Here is a 17377-nt window from a genome sequence, read left to right on the forward strand (position 1 = left end):
TAAAATTAGTAAAATATAGGTTGCAAGCATTGCATTTGCTATTTCCTGGGTAAGTAATTGGACAAGGAATGCAAGGGCATCATGCATAAAATTAGTAAAATATAGGTTGCAAGCATTGCATTTGCTATTTCATTGGGTAAGTAACTGGATAAGGAATGCAAGAGCATCATGCAGTGCCTCTTTTGGCCTGCCCAAAGGGCAAAGGCTTTAGAGTTGTGTTTTAGTTTTCTGGCTCTTTTGGCCCGCCCAAAGGGCAAAGGCTTTAGAGTTGTGTTTTAGTTTTCTGGCTCTTTTGGCCTGCCCAAAGGGCAAAGGCTTTAGAGTTGTGTTTTAGTTTTCTGGCTGAGAAGAAGAAGTAATTTTTGATATTTTATAAACTAAAGAAATGTTGCAATTGGCTAGTAAGTCAATCATTTATGAGAGTGTGAGGTCAGTGCGTATGGAAATGATAGCTTCGAATTCATTATCTCACAAACTATAAAAAATAACAAAGTCCGCTTTTTCTCTTGAGTCGATGTACATTGAATGTAATCCTTTAAGATTGGAAGTGGGGGGTATTGGGCCTTCATTAAGGGCCAAGAAAATAAGGGGTCTCCAAGAAGCTATTGCAAGGCAAACAAAAATCTAAACTAGCATAATATGGCATAAGAGAGATCCCTTTACACGTGTCAAAATCTATGACATTAAGGCTAAACTCCAAAACTGAGAGAAACCCCTGTGCATGCGATAAAGAGGGAGAGAGAGGCCACCGAAGGCGATCAACCGTACTAGTGCAACTGGTGGACAAGCCTTTGGCGGCGACATTCAACGGGCAATTGGGGTGATTGGCTATGATCGCAATAGGAGGCGGGGTAGAAGGATTCAAAAGTGTGGAAGCAGGCAAGAGTGAAGAAATCTTTGTTTGGGGATGTGGTAGAGGTGTACGAGGGTGGGGGGATTCAGCTAGGCGAGTGTGTGGGCTCACTCGACTAGGGAGGAAACGAAAGGAGCGGAAGGAGAGAGATGGACCAGAGCAGGGATAGAAAGATACCTTTCTGCGACTTTGTCTGCAGGAGATTCTTGGGGTGGGGATTGCTTCCCGTGTCAATTCTGCATGATGGAGTTGTCTCAAGCCCTAGCACGTTCTACCAATATGTTGGCTCAGCAACCCCATCAGTTCTAGGCCTTCATTGGTCTCTCAAAAGAAGGTCATTCCTTTTCTTTTTTTTTGACAAAACTAGAATTTAGATTACGAAAAAGGAAGAATTACAATGCCTATCAGGATTAAGGAGAGGCACCCACATATAAAAAGAAAAGAATTACAAACTGAGACAAATCATGATCATCATTAGTCTCTCTCTTGAGTAGTATTTTAACACTGTTAACTTCCATGATTGCCATCTCTGGGACTTTTGAATAACATGTTTACAAAGGTTCCTCCTTGACTTCCTTCATTTGCAGTAGAGCTCTCTGGGAGATCTTCTTCGGATAATATATAAACCTCCACTCATTCCATATGGGGATGTCAAGATCCTTACTCACCAAGTAGAACTTCTTTGTAGGAGAACTTATGTGGACAAAGATCCTTACAACAGAGCCATACCGTATCCAAGATCCTGCCAGTGTATTGACAAGCCATTCCTTTTTTTGAGGTTTAATCTCTAGTGGTCGTTATAGTGGTCAGGGGTTATGGTGGGGGATTCTGCCCGGCATGAGACATACATGTGATGTAGGAATTCTCATATTAAAATAAGTTTTTGTGGGCTCGTCCTAGATGTTGGACTCTCTGCCGACGTCGCAAGGAGTCCCTTCCACCGACAACCAGTTATTTTTACGAAGGGTTTAAACAACCACACCCCCCCCCCCCCCCCTTTTAAACATTATATCCGTTTGAACATGGGCTGGGGATTGAGCAGCGGAGTTATGCTAGTGGTTGTGCAATGGCCTCTCTTAGCGGGCGCCGGTGTTCAAACCTTGTGGGTGAATGGTCCGTTTTGTTTAATCACTTTTTTTGATTGAGCATGTCACTGTTTGTGCAAACCAGGAGGCTTGCGAAAAAGCTAAGGGTCAAAATGCGACCGGCTGCACCGGCCCAGCAGGTCAAACAATCGCCACTTGGACGACTCTCAAGGGTGCCACATCCTTGAAAGTCCAATATTTAGAGATAGCCTAATTTGTGCTTGTTGGACTAGTGATGAGGATTATGTAATCTGAAGAGATGCACCTTGTCGTAGCCCAAATATAACTTGTCAAGAGCGGACACTGGAAAAATCTTCTTCTCAGTATTGCATGGGGCTAGAGGTGGCAGCTCGTCGTGCTTGTAATGATGCTAGGGAAGGCTCCCTTCTTATTGCCCGAAGGTTTGAGAGGCTGGATTGAAGGACAGGACAAGGTGTCGCTCTTTTAGGTTCAGGCTTCCTAAAGCTTGATGTCCGTGTCAGAGAGGATACATTGAATCTTGAAATAGACACCTCCAACAATGTTGCTCAACTACACTCCATGGCCACGAATCTTAGGGATGAAGCATCAGAACAATTGAAGACAGTTGCTTAAAAGCACTGGAGTGATGGGGCTTTAGACGTTGATTTAAGACTAGCAGATCTCAGGGATAAAAGGCGTGCCATGGACGATGCTTAGATTGTTTTGCAGCTTGTGAAGAGCATCCACAATGGAATGGCAAAGCGGGCTTATACGAGGCACAATGAGCTCAATAATATTCACGGTCTTTCTCAAGAATCTTCACTGGGGAGCAGAGATACATCCCCCATTCGAGTTCATCCTGGTGGTAACCCCATTCTTGACCGATTAACGGCTCTTCAAGATGCATATTAGGATATATTGTTGGCCATAGTTTTTTTCGGACGCGTCCAGTTGACCAGCTGTACTCTCGTACGAGTACGAGTACGGATCAAGTACGGAAAGACATTATGTACGGCCAAGCAATGCAAGAAAAAAAGGCCCCAAAATTTTGCCGATTCACTTATTTGGCCGCGCGAACAGTTCTGCTTCTTTGTATTATGTCTGCAGCTCTCTGTATACTATATGCAGGCACTGCAGAGACTAAGGGACGGTGAGATTTAATGGCAAGCCCATCCTCTCGAGTCTCGCCATCTCTTGCTCACCATGGTCCTTCATCTTCTCCCGCGTCCACGAAGCCTAAACCATCACGTGGTGTGATGTTTTCTCAAGAGCAAAGACACTGTTCAGAATCCAAATGGGCCGAACAAAGCGTCTCGAGTGGCAATATGTGCAGCAAGTAAAGTGCCTCCCAAAAGCAAAATGTTCATTATGTGGCATTCATGGGATGGTGGTCCTTTGTGTATCCGTGCACATATTTTGGTCATTGTTGGCCATAGTGTGGGAGGCCCATGTGACGAGGCCCTAGCCGATGTTGTAGAGATTGTTAGAAGATTGCATGCAGATGCAAGGTCAGAGGGAGAAGACAGAGATGCTTTTCTGGATGCATTGGTCAATGACTTGGAAGAAGACGCCTCTCAAGCTCAAGGAGGTGCTTCAATGAGTACACATGCTAAGGGAATGACTAACATAAGTGGCTCTTCCAAGTCCGATGTGGGATCCTCCAGCAAGAAGAGGAAGGCTGCTCAAGGGGGTTTGACAAATGCATTTGGCTTGCAAACACAGAAGCAAGCATACCAAGCCATGCGGAGGTTTTTTTATGTTGAAGATATTCCTAGATGAAAAGTAAGGAGCCTTATGTTTTGCAAATGGTGAAAGCTATTGGATAAGCAGGTCCTTCGTATATCCCCCCATCTTATCATGCTTTGCGCACCACAAAATTGAATGAATAGGTCAAATGCATAAAGAGTGAGATCATGGGTGTATGCGAGAAATGAAAAGATATGGATGCCCTATTGTGTGTGATGGATGGTCGGACACTATGCAAAGGTCTATCATTAATTTTATTGCATGCTCTATAAATGGGTCATTGTTTTTGAAAGGTATAGACACATCTGGGGAAACAAAGACATTGGAATTCATTGCTAAGCATTTCAAACAGGTTATCCCAACAAATGTTTTACAAGTATGCATGGACAATGCAACCAATTGTGTTGGTGCTAGGGAGATGATTGAAAGGGAGTGCAAACACAATTTTTTACCAAATGTGCTTGCTATTGCTCGGACCTTTTGTTTGAGGACATTGGACAGATTGGTTAGGTTTCAAAAGTGCTTGAGGATGCAACAAAGATTGTCACATTTTGTGACAAGAAAGTCTACTGTTTTGGTATTGTTTCGGTAACCTAGCAAGAAGAACGTGGTGAAGCTGTCAACCACTCGATCTGCATATTAATTTATTATGTTAGCCAATCTTGTGGATAAGAGATTCATGCAAGGTATGTGCAAGCTTATGATTGATGAAAGAATTTGTGAAGATGAAGAGATCCAAGACTAAAAAGGCCACCGAGGTCTCTAACATTGTGTTCAATGCATCCTTTTCGTAAGACACCAGGCTGATTTTGAAAATTTGTCCTTAAATTCTCCGTTTGGCTGACAGGGGAGGATTCACCATGGGGCTTATGTACGAGCTTACGAATTGCATGGTAGAGTAAATTGAAAACATGCAAGGCATTGATATTGCAAGGATGAGAGAGATTAGGGATGTATGCATTGAAAGATGGAATATGTTGCACACATCACTACATGATGTTGGATACATGTTGCATCTTATATGGCGATCGAAGAGGAAAAGGGCAAGAAAGTGATGGCGAGGTGCATGAAGGATGGATGACATTCTTGGACAAGTACACCAAGGGTGATTTGACCTTGCAAGGCACCCTAATTGATGAGTTTGACATTTATAAAGCGGAAAGCAAGTCATTTTCTCATCCAGTTGCAAAAGATTCAAACAGGATGCAAGATGGAGTGAAATGGTGGGAAACTTTTGGGGCTTGCACACCCGCTTTGCAAGCTCTTGCTTTGAGGGTGCTTTCTCAAGGGACATGTGTCTTTCCATGTAAGAGAAATTGGAGCACCTTCTCTCTCATTGATACCAAGAGAATAAATAGGCTACTCCCATCTCATACAAAGAATCTTGTGTACATACACACGAACTTGAGGCTCATATCCAAAATCAAAGAGCGCGGCTATGCAAGAATTTAGGTCACATTGGAAATGCTTAGTAAGAAAAAAGATGAGGACCGCTTGTTTGCCTTGAAAGAGATTAAGGAAGCCATTGCAGTGAGTACTACAGACACAATAGAGCCTATTCCCATTGTTGGTACCATTCATATTGGATCATCATGCTCATTTGGTGGTGATGAGGATGACGATGAAGATGAGGATGAGGACGAGGATGATGATGCTTATGACGATGAGGATGTGAGCTATGGTGAGAGTTAGAGCTCACTGCACCTAGCCACCTATTTATGGACCATGGTTTTGGACATTTACTTATGTCGTATGGTGTTCAGTGTTGACTCTACAATTTAGATTCTAGCATCTAGTCTCTACTTATGTTTTGGATTCAGTCTTCAAGATACTACACTCCTAAAATCTTTTGGCCTGCTTCTACAGTTGTCACTCCTTTTTTTTGTAGGTTACTTTATTACTTAGAGGGACCATCTCACCACTTTTTATTCTCTTTCTACAGGCCTGATTGACACATGGTCATTGATTGAAGCTTGATTGGAATTTGGTGTATCCACTAGTGACTATACCATCGCTCGTGTCACGTGTGCATATTGAGAAACAAGCCAATCTCTAAATTCTAATTTCTAAAGTTTCTATGGTTTTGTCTTTGTGTATAAAGGTTTAAACATGGTGGTGTAGTATGTAGCATCCTATGTAGTAGGCTATCTGAAGATTGACGGGTGGAATTTCAGGTAGTCTGATCCGTACTTTTGTACCTGTGTGCGTCCAACGTGTGATTGACATATGAAAAGACTATGGCATTGGCATTGTCACAAGCAGATGGAATGACCTAAAAGAGCTTAAGTTGATAATTGCAACAGTTTTGGACATGGATGTTGTCGATGGTGCAATTAGTGTAGCTATGCTTGCTAAATGTGCAAAATCACTATCTATGTGGCTACCAGGCAAGCTTTGGCAAATGCGCTTGGAAATGCTCCATCTCTTTGGGAATTAGGAAATTTTGGAATGGGTGCTTTGCAGAGGCTTGCAGAAGATGTCAATCCTGCCAATTCGTCCGTGGCCACAGTTGCATTGAAGGCTTTATATAAATTTAGAAATCAATGGCAAATGGATTCATATATTAGTTTTACTTTAAGAGCAGATGGAACCTTTCTTGAAATCTTATGCTCAACTGAGGATGATGAAGATGAGAATTGATTGATAAAGTAGAAATAAACTTTGGTCCGCCACTACAAATGTAGAGTAATCAACTCTTGTTGCCATTGCAAACCAAGATGAAGAGTCCGTGTCAATGAAAATGCATCTCAACCAAATGATATGCTTGCATCTCTGACGTGTTTGCCAACCCAGTTTGTATTTACTTCTTGCCTCCAATTTCTCGCCTCTTGTTGTACGTTGAGTCTCGTGAACTACCCACTGTGGGGTTGGGGCTGGTTGGGACTCTTTTGGGAGAGAGATGGTGGCAATCTCGACCTTCAAAATGATCATTCATTGGCATCATCCTCTTCAAGATTCACGAGTGCTTCACACACCCCCCCCCCCCCCCCCCCCCCCCCCCCCCAATTAAGCTTTGACAGTAACTCCAAAGCAATTGAAAAGAATCTATTGTTGAAACTAATGAGCTCTCTTAGAGGATCCAATAAATTATTTGCATGTGGCCATTCATAGGAAGGCCTCGTGGTTTCATCATTTGTTTGGAAAGGGTCATATTTCACCATGCGCAAGACAAGTTCCTTACGTTTATGATATAACAATCTTTTGCAAGGATAAGTACTCTCTAGAGAAGAGGAGAAAAGAATCACTAACTTTTACAAGCAGCCATGTGCTGAATTTAGAAGTATTTATTAAATATGAAAGAGTGTGTTACAAAAACTTTAGGAGTATGCACCTTAGAAGGTCGAAATTTTGTTGTCTAGGGAAGGTCTAAAAGAGAAATGAATACTTTGAATAGAGTCTTCAACACACCTCAAATGATGAGATCGTGCTAGCTAGGGTGGATGACAGAGAAACAATATCATGCACACAAGTGAGTGTGTGTTGGTTAGATTATCACTCAAACGAATTAGACTTTTTGACAAAAGCACTTTGGCAAGGCTTTTGTGAAGTGGAAGCCAACCATACGAGCCACACATAGTGTAGAGGAGGAGCCGCATTTTGCATGTATTGTTCAATGCTTGCTATACAGGTATTTGACTATATAATTTTATTAGGATGTAAGCTTAAAATCATGTGTTTTGAATGAAATATTTACTCCTTATTTTATTTGTAACTTTTCATATAGAATCCTTGCTTTAAAAATTATTTTTTTGAAAAATACATTAGAACTCGACACGAAGATTATGTTTTACTATACGAGGTTCATCTATCAGCTCCCTCCGAAAGACATTATGTATTCAACTTAAAAGATACAATAAACACTTCCAAGTTCAATTTTATAGGGTGTTGTCTCATCTAAATGAACTTGGAGGCACTTACTTCTCATTTTTGGCATCTTAAAACATGTTCCATGGGAGGAAAAAAAAAGGCATACAAAGTTTTTGAAAGCCTTTTATTAGTATGTAAATGGTCCCCTTAGTTAAGGCCTCGTGAATTCTTTATCATAAAGATGATGCGGTGTGCCTTAGCACCAAGCTCATCCATGTAGCAAGCGCTAAGAGAGGGACTTTAGGCAGAGATAAAGAGTGACACCATGCATTGAGTTGCATATACCTCTCACGAGACCCTTATTCTGATTACGACACCCTTATTCTTATAACAATTTTGGTTGGGTTTGTGGCTTGTATAGAATTGTTGACAAGGCTCAAGGCACATACAATGCTTGAGGGTGATCGTATTCCTTTCAAGTTCATATAAAATTTCTCCACTCACAATTGTGAGTAAGGCAGGAAAAAGAAAAAGACATCATGACTTTTTTATTATAAAAAGTTTTTCTTAGTTTTTCTTAACGTAAGTTAATAATTTTTATAATATGTTTTCCTAAGTAGCCTAAGATATTCTTAGTGGCTTCAATAAAAAAATTTCACTAAGTACATAACTTTAAAGAGAAGAAAATTCTAAAAGAAAGTTGAGAAACACAAATCTATCAATGTGAAATATGAATACAAAATGTCTTTTGACTTTCTACCATAGAAACTTATCCTTAACTTACTTTATCCATAATGTCTTTTGACTTTCCACCTTTGCCAATATTTTTTTTTTATAAACTTACCCTTAGCTTACTCACTGGAGATGTCTTGGAAGGCTTTTTGGCTTTCTAAAAGAAGCCTTAGAGGAGAGTTGGGTTAGGCATACTTGAGATCTGCTTCCTCACTTTAGATGTCTTGGAAGGCTTTTTGGCTTTCTAAAAGAAGCCTTAGAGGAGAGTTGGGTTAGGCATACTTGAGATATGCTTACTCACTTTAGATGTTTTGAAAGGCTTTCTAAAAGAAGCCTTAGAGGAGAGTTGGGTTAGCATACTTGAGATGTTTTGAAAGAACTATGGGATTTCTAAAAGAAGCCTTAGAGTAAGGAGAGTTGGATTAAGCATAATTAAGCATACTTTCAATGTTTTCATGAGTGATGATGAAGACTTACTTTAAATGTTATTTTAGTTTAAAAATAATAAATACATCTTTTTATTTTACCTTTCATTTCACATCTTGAGATGTCTTTTCTTGCATTCTATTCTTTTAGAATTTTAAAGTGAAGCTTCACCTTGCATAATTCTAATAAATTTTATAGGTACACACACATACATACATATATATATATATATATATTTGATGAGTTTTTATATTTTACTTTTCATTTCACTGCATAACATGGCTTGATTTTTTTTGCATTCTATAAACTAATTCTAGTCAACATTTGGGAAAGTCTCTTTTATTAAGCTGTGGTTGGCCGAGTTTTTTTCTCACAAAGAAGCAAACCGGAAATTCCAGGAGAAACTTAAAATTTGCACGATTTTTTATCGCACATATTTCATCAGTTTTTCTTTCCTTTACTAGGAGTTGAACTCAACCTAATGATTATCACTTTCCTATTGTTTTCTAGAAAGCCACCTTGACCCTTTCACTTGTTATTTTTTGGAGATTGGGGAGACATAATGGCTCCCTTTTAAACAAAATGAATTAGTTAAAAATACCTGCCTAACCCTCCTCCCCCCCTGCGCGCTTCCTCCCTTGTAGTCCCCCCTCCCCTGCCCAGGATGTCTTCCCTCCCTCTCTACTTTAGCCTTTGAGTCTCGATTATTCTATCACCAACAACAGCCCTTGAGTAGCAATCTCACCTTCCACTATCACTCTTGCCTCAAGTAGCTAAATTCCCTTCGTAGGTGAGCAAAGCGCTCCTCCCATAATTATCTGTCAAGCGCTTCAGCGAGACAGAGACAATCAGATACAACACTCCTAGGCACACGAGCACGCCAGAGAGAGAGAGAGCACATGAAAAAAAAAGAGAGACACATTCGAGAATATGGATGAGCATTGTGCATGCAAATGAGGTAGGGGACCCCGTGGAAATTTGTGCATGTGGTAATATGTCTAGCTGGTATCTAAGTCGAGCAGTTGGCGAGGAGGAGGAGCCTCAGGACTAAGTAACACCCATATTTAAGAGGGGGAGACAATGGGATCAAAGGCGAAGAAGCTCACGTGCGAAGGCCGAGAAGATCGCAGCCCCAAAAATCAAATCAAAAACTAAACCTGGGCACCTCTAAACCTGGATAGCCTGGGAAATGCATTTTATTTTATAATATAATGTTGTAAAAAGGGTTGTTAGTACACAATGCATGCGCGGGTGAGGTGGTTAGCCTATGTGACCCTAAACTAAGACGGCCAGGACTTGGGTTCAAATCGCTCTGCCGCACCTTGTTTTTCTCGTTGGCCATGTTTAATGCACCTCGCCTTTTTGACGGTGCGCCTCGTTTTTCCCGCTGGCCAGGTTTTGTACGCCTCAAGATTCCGCCCCGCAGCCCCGACCATCGATCCCATTACTCCACCCCGCATTTAATATGGGTGTCACTTAGTCCCAAGGGAGGAGGAGGAGGGCACTCTGGTTGTAGCATGGATCAGAGAAGCACATATATAGCGAAAGGCCTTACCTTCGCATAAGGAAAGGTCTTATAATTTGCTTCTTTCCTAGATTCGATGGAGCAAGTTGCGAGAGAGAGTTGCTTGTCGTCACGATTTATACACGTGGGTGCGCGCGCACACACCCACAAACAACTAGCTTTTGTGTGAATAACCACTAAGTTTTCGAGGAGGATATATCTCACAGATTGGGATTTAAAATGAATCGTGGGGACATAGGCCTATTCGGGTCCTTCATTTAAAAAGCCACCGAGACTCACTTTTCAACATTTTGTTTTAAAATGTCAAAAAGCCTTCACCGTGTGCGCTGAAAATTTGTCATAGCAAAGAAGAAAAGAGTAAGATTTGACTCGAGGGAAAATGCACTATGTCGGATCAACAAGGTACAAACGGCTTCCAGGCGAGGGAGAGCATAGAAGGCAACAGAGTCTTTATCAGCGGCGGGGAGGACATTGGGAGAGGGAGAGGGAGAGGGAGAGGGGGAGGGGGGGGGGAGAGATTAGAGGTCGTCAACGAGCTTGCGGAGGGCAGTGAGGGTGCCCTCCACGACGGTGCCCAGCAGGACGGACACCACATTGGTTACCGAGCCTGACGAGCTGGACTGCACCAGCATGGCATCGTCCTGGCTAAGGCTGATGGGCCCGAAGACGCCTCCCGTGGCCTCATTGCGCACCATCACGCTGGCGTCCGCAAAGCCCTCCGGCAGCTCCATCGTCGTATTCTGCGCCACCACCACAGTGCTCTCGTTGTTGTTCACCGCATTCACACTCGCCTGCTGTATTGAGATGGGCGCCTCCGACTCATTTATCACCACGTTCCCCGCCCTCGCTCCCACTATCAGCACGCTTATCGCCATCATGGCCAGCATTACCCACATTCCCCCCTTCATTGATCTTGCCCCCTCCATATCCTCTCCTCTTCTCTGATCGATATTCTACAGCATTAGCAATTGGCTCTCTCTCTCTCTCTCTCTCTCTCTTCTTTGTCTGCTGCTACAACGCCACTACCCCTCGTTTATAATGGCGCTCCAGTCCCCCTCTCATTGTCGCTTGCATTCAATCCATGTGAGCCTGCCATTCCTCACCTTTAGTGCTCACACAGTTCTCTCCCCCCATCATGCATCCGCCTTCATTAGCCGACATTACATCTCCTGCATGATAAATTCAAATAAAGCTGATGTACTACCACCTGCACACCACCCCTTTTTTTATCACCACCCCTTTTTTATAGAGGCGCTTCACTATATGTTACTGTTTGTTTCTTTACCAACAAAATGGGGGAATTTATATTAGAAGGAGAAAACAATGTAGATTCGATCTCTTATTGCAGGGGATGCAGAAGAGTTTCAAAATATATACATAATTGTCGAAGTCTTTTGACCAAGTGTCCATGTGGTTGCACTTAAACAGAGGGTTATCCATACAATCCAACATGCTATTCATCTGCAATTTGTTTTAGCACCCCTTGCAATTTGACCAGAATGCTTCTAGAAGTTCATCTTCACACTCATCTTCCTCTCCCATAGAGGCATTCTCCTCTCCAGATTCATCTAACTCTCGCATATCTAAAGGTCTACCTTTCTTAACAACTTGCTTCTCACAAGCTTGTATCCCTTATTTGGAGCATGCTTGCTCTCATGTACGGCATCAATAATATGGAAATTGCTACATGTCTCTTGGCCAGCATTTCTATCGGTAACTAAATCAGCCTTTGGATGGCCTCGACCCACAATGATACGCTTTGGAGGGGGACCTCTCTTACCCATCGTAGAAGGTGCACCACTACATCCAATAATAGGCATACTAGCAATTGAACCATCTTTGAACAAGCATGGATCTCCTTCATGTGTATCCTCATGTAAAGAAATAATTTGCATAGTCAATGCATCATCCATGGCATTTGCAAAATGCATGGCATCTGGATCAACACAACATGTATCAATTACATCAAAGACCATCGACATTTCCACAATAGGAGATACATTAGAGCATGAAAATATTTGACTCACTATCTTTTAAAATGCCGAAAACTCAGTCACTGATAGCTCATTGTCAATATCACATCCTTGTCCACAATTTTCATTGAGAATGGTTTACACTTGCCGCACGATATGCATACGCAAGTTGTCCCATGAGAGCATGTAGGAGGTTTGATCTCCCTCAAATATGCATTTGAAAAGTTTCTTGAGTGAGTTGAAAGCAAGAATTCTTCCCATATAGCATTTACTATAATCTATAGGATGGGTTTGTTTTTCCCATTCAATCCCAAATCCAACTACCAGATACAATAACTCTCGGCCCTCTAAATTGCATCAAAGGATTCTTAGAGAGAGGCATCTCAAATCCATGAAGAAATGGCACAAAGAACAGCACAAGGCAAACCTGAAAACCTTAGATTTCACGCCGAGTCCTTCTCTATAAAGTGCACGGTTTTGAATTCTTTTTATTGAGGTTTCATACCTACATTCACTATATGAGACATATTCCACATGTGGAGAATATGCTCGGGGCGGGGGGGGGGGGGTGTCACAGTAAAAATTAAGTATATCACGTGCGTTCAAGGATTATTTATAAAACTCCTTATCTGTGAAATTTGTACAAAAAAAATGCATTTTTTTCTATTCAATTTGTTAAAAAAAAATCACTTCTATTTTATGGCACCCTTTTGTATGTGCAATTGTGAGAAAAAAATTAAAATAATAACTCCTTATGCTGAACTCACATGATAGTCACCTAATTATTAAGTGACCCCATGAGAGAATATGGTCTCTAGGACTAACATTGGTGCCTGTTTCTACAATTGTGTATCAAGATAGCTACCCTATGTACTGGTCGAATTTGTTTATTAGACAACTTCAAGCATGTCATATCAAGAACAATTTTTGTAAATGGTTTGAAGATTGTCTCTAAATGGTTTGGAAACACAACTCCATAGTACCAATCATCATCTCGAGATGGATGGGCAACTTGCAATTGTTAATCTAGTGCTAGAGGATATTCTAAGTGAATACATTAGCAAAAAGCTATTTTATTGGAAAAATTATCTCCCTATTTTAGATTTTTCTTCTGATAGTGCAAAGCATGTGATGACTGAATTTAGTCCTTTCATGCTTATGTATGGTTTTCAACTTAGATCACCAATGATGGTGGGGTTGGCAACTGAGAGACTTTATCAGGTCAAGGATTTTCTCCAAGGTCATATGGATATACTAAAACTTGCTTGACAAAATGTTCGACAAAGACATGATAGATAAAAAAACACGCTGATGAGAAACGTCAACAAGTAGCCTTTAGGAAAGGGGAAGAGGTATTTCTACATGTGTTAGAGAATTCAAATTTTTATTGAAAATTAGGCCAACACCTAAATTATCTATGATATATTGTGGGTTGTTTAAGGTACTCAAGCAAGTTGGAGATATGGCTTACAAACTCTCTTTAACTACACACTCTTGTATTCATCCCATTTTACATGTATGTCGTTCATGTAAAACGCTTACATATGGATGAAAATGTCATGGAACAAGAGAGTTTGGTTGATTTCATTGAACCTCCAACCCAATTGCATGAAATTGGGTGCATTTTAGACTATCATGATTTATGTACTGATCATTATGTGCATTGTCAAAGCATCACTCAAGTGAAAAGACCGACGTGAAGAAGGTACCACTTGGGAAAATATTAGTGCCCTTGGGAATAAATTCCCACTTTTGTTTTTGAGGACGAAACACTTCTCCAAGGGGAGAGTAATGTAAGGCCAAAAGTTAATTAGTATGAAACCAAGCTCGAGGGTGGCCTTCTGAAGACCCTGGTGGGACTCCTTGGAATGGACCTCCCAACCTCCTTGAGCAGTGGGGTTTATGCCTTTGGCATGTCATTAATCCCCTCTTGGAGACGCGTTTTCCTCCTCGAAAACAAGAGTGATGATACACATATGTGTTCCACAATGACATCCTTCATGGATCCAGCTATGCATTTGACTAGAACATGGTTCTACGGGAGGTTCAATGAAATCATGAATAACATTTTGATTTTCCACATTGTTGTCCCTTTGCAACAATCTTGGTATAACTATCTCATATATAGAATAGCGTATAAACTCCATTTAGAACTCACTTGAGTATGCTAAATGAGTTATCACAACTAAGATGTACCCAAAAGAGTACCTATTTCACTTTTCATGAAAGTAACTTGCTGACGTAACTCACCAGTCAAGTATAAGTCCTTGAATTTTATCCTATATTGCTTTCATACAAGTGTGAAGCCCTTGGTGGGACTCCCTTGGAATGAACTTCCCAGCCTCCCTTTATGTCATAATAATCAATATCTAATTCTCCTAAATGGTTTTCTCATATTAAACTGATCATTTAATGTGGGGAAGGCCAGGGGAGAAAAAGCTAGAATATTGGTTAAGCTAGCAGACCGGACACAGTAGGGATCCAAAGGAGGGAAAATAGGGATCCAAAGGGGGGGGGGGGGGGGGCATCTGCAAAAGATCCATGTGCAACAATGGGCTAAAAATACCCTAAGGTTCAGCCCATTAAGACTTCCAAAATGCTAAGGTTCCAAAATTCAAAGGTTGTGTCCAAAGGTCAACCCTAGGGAAAATTGGATGCTTTGTGTGTGCCCTAAAAGTCTTTGCACATCCCTACATGGGAGGGGGCGAGCCCTAAAGGTAGGGGATGAGAGAGAAAGCCACACACACACACACACAGGCTCCATTTACACAAAGGGAATGAGGGACACATGTCAGCTCCCTAGGCCAAATGCCCACAAGGTGTGCCCAATTCCTATTGGAAGACCCTTGAAGTGGACCAATGAGAATTAAGCTAGAGTAAATCTAGTTTAATTAATTTAAGAACATTTAATAAAAGAAACCAATGAGAATTAAGTCTCCTAGAAGACTATTGGGCAGTCTCCCAAGGGGACCAATGAGCATTCAGGAGCCCAATGGCTTGCCTGATTCCTATTGGCCAGGAGGCAAACGGGTCCAATGAGAGTTTAGTTTAATTATTTAATTACCTAAAGCTCTCACAAAAGGGGAAAGGGGGCACATGTCATAAGGCTATCACTTATGCTGCTTAACACCCATTGGCTTGACTTGGGGAGGTCCAATGAGGCAAAAACCAGACCAATTTAGCAGGAAGGGCTCGCCCAAGAGAGAGAGGGGGCTGATTTTTGCTTGGCATTGACACACCCACACTCACACTTGACCATGTGGGAAGAAAGAATACTCTATCTCCTCCCAAGCTTTAATGGAGAGCTCATCACCTACTCCAAGCTTGTGAGATAGAAGCCTACATCAACACTCTCTTGACATGTGGATGCAAATCCAACCAAGAGCCAAGCTTCCATGCATGCTCATCTTCTCTACCAAGCTAAGCTATGCTAATATGAGTGATTATGTGAGGAGATGTACATCTTTCTCGTAAGATACTCCTTCTTCCTCTCAATCTACTCTCATACCCTGCTAGCTCTCACCATCTTCGAAGGTGTGTGAGGTCTTGGGTGTGAGAACGGGGATAATTCAAGTTGTGTTTGATTAAGTGTTTTGCTTAGTGCATGAAGCTTCCATCTTCATTGCACTAGCTAGTCTTGAAGGAACACAAAGAATTGTATTGTACAATGTCTCTCTTGATGGGAGAAACCATAATACAAAACCTTTTGGAGGGGGGACCGGCTCCATGAAAATCCGGTCCTCAACTGTTGTCAATAGCTTAATTTATCTCTCTTTTGAAAGTATTGTCGATGCTATCTAACTAGGTGTTATGCTTTTTGTTGCTCTCTCCACCCAAGCACTCTTGTAATTCTCATTAGGAATCTATTCTAATGAAATGCCCACTATGTTCATACTAATTTCCGCTACACATAAGTTATTAGGCCATTAAATGTTACATTGGTATCAGAGCTCAAGGTTTCTCTTTTCTTGCTCAAGAAGGGAGGTCCTCAAGCTAGCTACAAATGGTTGGTATTATTAATTGCTTGTGAGTAAGTAGAATATGGATTTTTCAGCCTTGCAGCGTGCCTGCCTTCGTGCAGTTAATGGGGCATCACCATCGAGAGCTATGGTCTTAATAGTGGAGTCCTACGGGGCTTGCCTACGGCTTAACCACTATTGAGCTATTAGAAGCTTGATAGGAGCCGGTGCTGTTTTGGTGTCGAAAGACCCTCTTTTCTATTCCTTGCAATTAATGGTATTTGAGCCGCGGGTACAGTAGCTTGAGTGCTTTTTCTAAAGGGGTAAAGAGGAGTAGCAACTAGGGCTTGAAGTGCCAAAGTACACCTAAAAAGTTTACACCTAAAAGTTGTTAGAATGGATGACAATAGTAAAGATAGTGAAATTAATGTTGATAACTTTGATTTTGCTCATGATGAAGCTACTAATGATGCTTCAATGCTTGTTAACTATCTTGTTTCTAGGCTTCAACAAGCCATGGGCAATCCATCTCTCCAAAATGAAGTGCAACGGCAGCTTCGTGCTCACGGGATTCTCCAAGCTCATCACCATGACGAGAGAACACCTAGGAAGCCTCCTTGTGAGACTACCAAAAGAGGTCTCTCTCCGATTCGGGAAGAAGAAGAGAATCCATATGAAGGGCTCAAGAATTTACTTCTTGATGATGCATCTCCTTTCGAAAGGAGAACGCAAGAGCCTCCACCGAAGGAACGAGAAAGAAGCGAGTCTCCCGCCACCTCGGCGGAGATGGCTCCACAAAGACGGCGGGCTAAACGCTCTCCATCACCACCAAAGCGGAGAAGACCATCACACTCTTCTCCACGCCATAATTCAAAGAGAGATGATAAAAAGAAAGAGAAGAAAAATGCGAGAAAGAGGACACCCTCTTCTCCATCTTCTTCTTCCTCTTCCTCTTATGAAAACTATGGTGAAGATGACAAAGATCAAGACAAGAAAAAGGTGAGAAAGAGGTCACCCTCTTCTCCACCTTCTTCAAATTCTTTACCCACTGAAGAAAGTGATGGTGCAACCTTTAAACCATCAAAAAGAAGAGTCCATAGGAAATCCTATGCCGCATGGAAGAGGTCGTCCAAGTCGAAGAAATTCAAAGAGGGAGGTAAAAGCATCTCTTTCCTTACCTATGATGGTACCTTTGGTGCTACGGACAAAGTCTTGGCCTTTATCCAGCAATTCGATGAGGCGTTTGGAGATGAGGGCTTCACGGAGTCCTCTAAGCTACGCCATGTAGCTATGCACTTTCAAAAGTCCGC

The 17377-nt window shown here is 41.7% G+C and overlaps 1 protein-coding gene and 1 pseudogene across 1 annotated transcript; one reads left to right on the forward strand and one right to left on the reverse strand.

Moving 5' to 3' along the window:
• Positions 1 to 1093: 1093 nt before the first annotated feature.
• LOC147447219 (senescence-associated protein AAF, chloroplastic-like) lies at positions 1094 to 6285 on the forward strand (annotated as a pseudogene).
• A 4213-nt stretch (positions 6286 to 10498) lies between these two features.
• On the reverse strand, positions 10499 to 11134 carry LOC147447220 (uncharacterized). Its single transcript, XM_086524279.1, has one exon. The coding sequence runs from the start codon at positions 11059 to 11061 to the stop codon at positions 10654 to 10656; it is 408 nt and encodes a 135-aa protein (XP_086380405.1). The 5' UTR covers positions 11062 to 11134; the 3' UTR covers positions 10499 to 10653.
• Positions 11135 to 17377: the final 6243 nt, after the last annotated feature.

This window comes from Adiantum capillus-veneris, chromosome 11 (assembly GCF_014529385.1).
Source record: "Adiantum capillus-veneris isolate H3 chromosome 11, ASM1452938v2, whole genome shotgun sequence".
Taxonomy (NCBI): Eukaryota; Viridiplantae; Streptophyta; class Polypodiopsida; order Polypodiales; family Pteridaceae; genus Adiantum; species Adiantum capillus-veneris.

Excerpts from the sequence above, each read along its gene's own strand:
- LOC147447220 (XM_086524279.1), bottom strand. The coding sequence starts at position 11,061 with ATGGAGGGGGCAAGATCAATGAAGGGGGGAATGTGGGTAATGCTGGCC.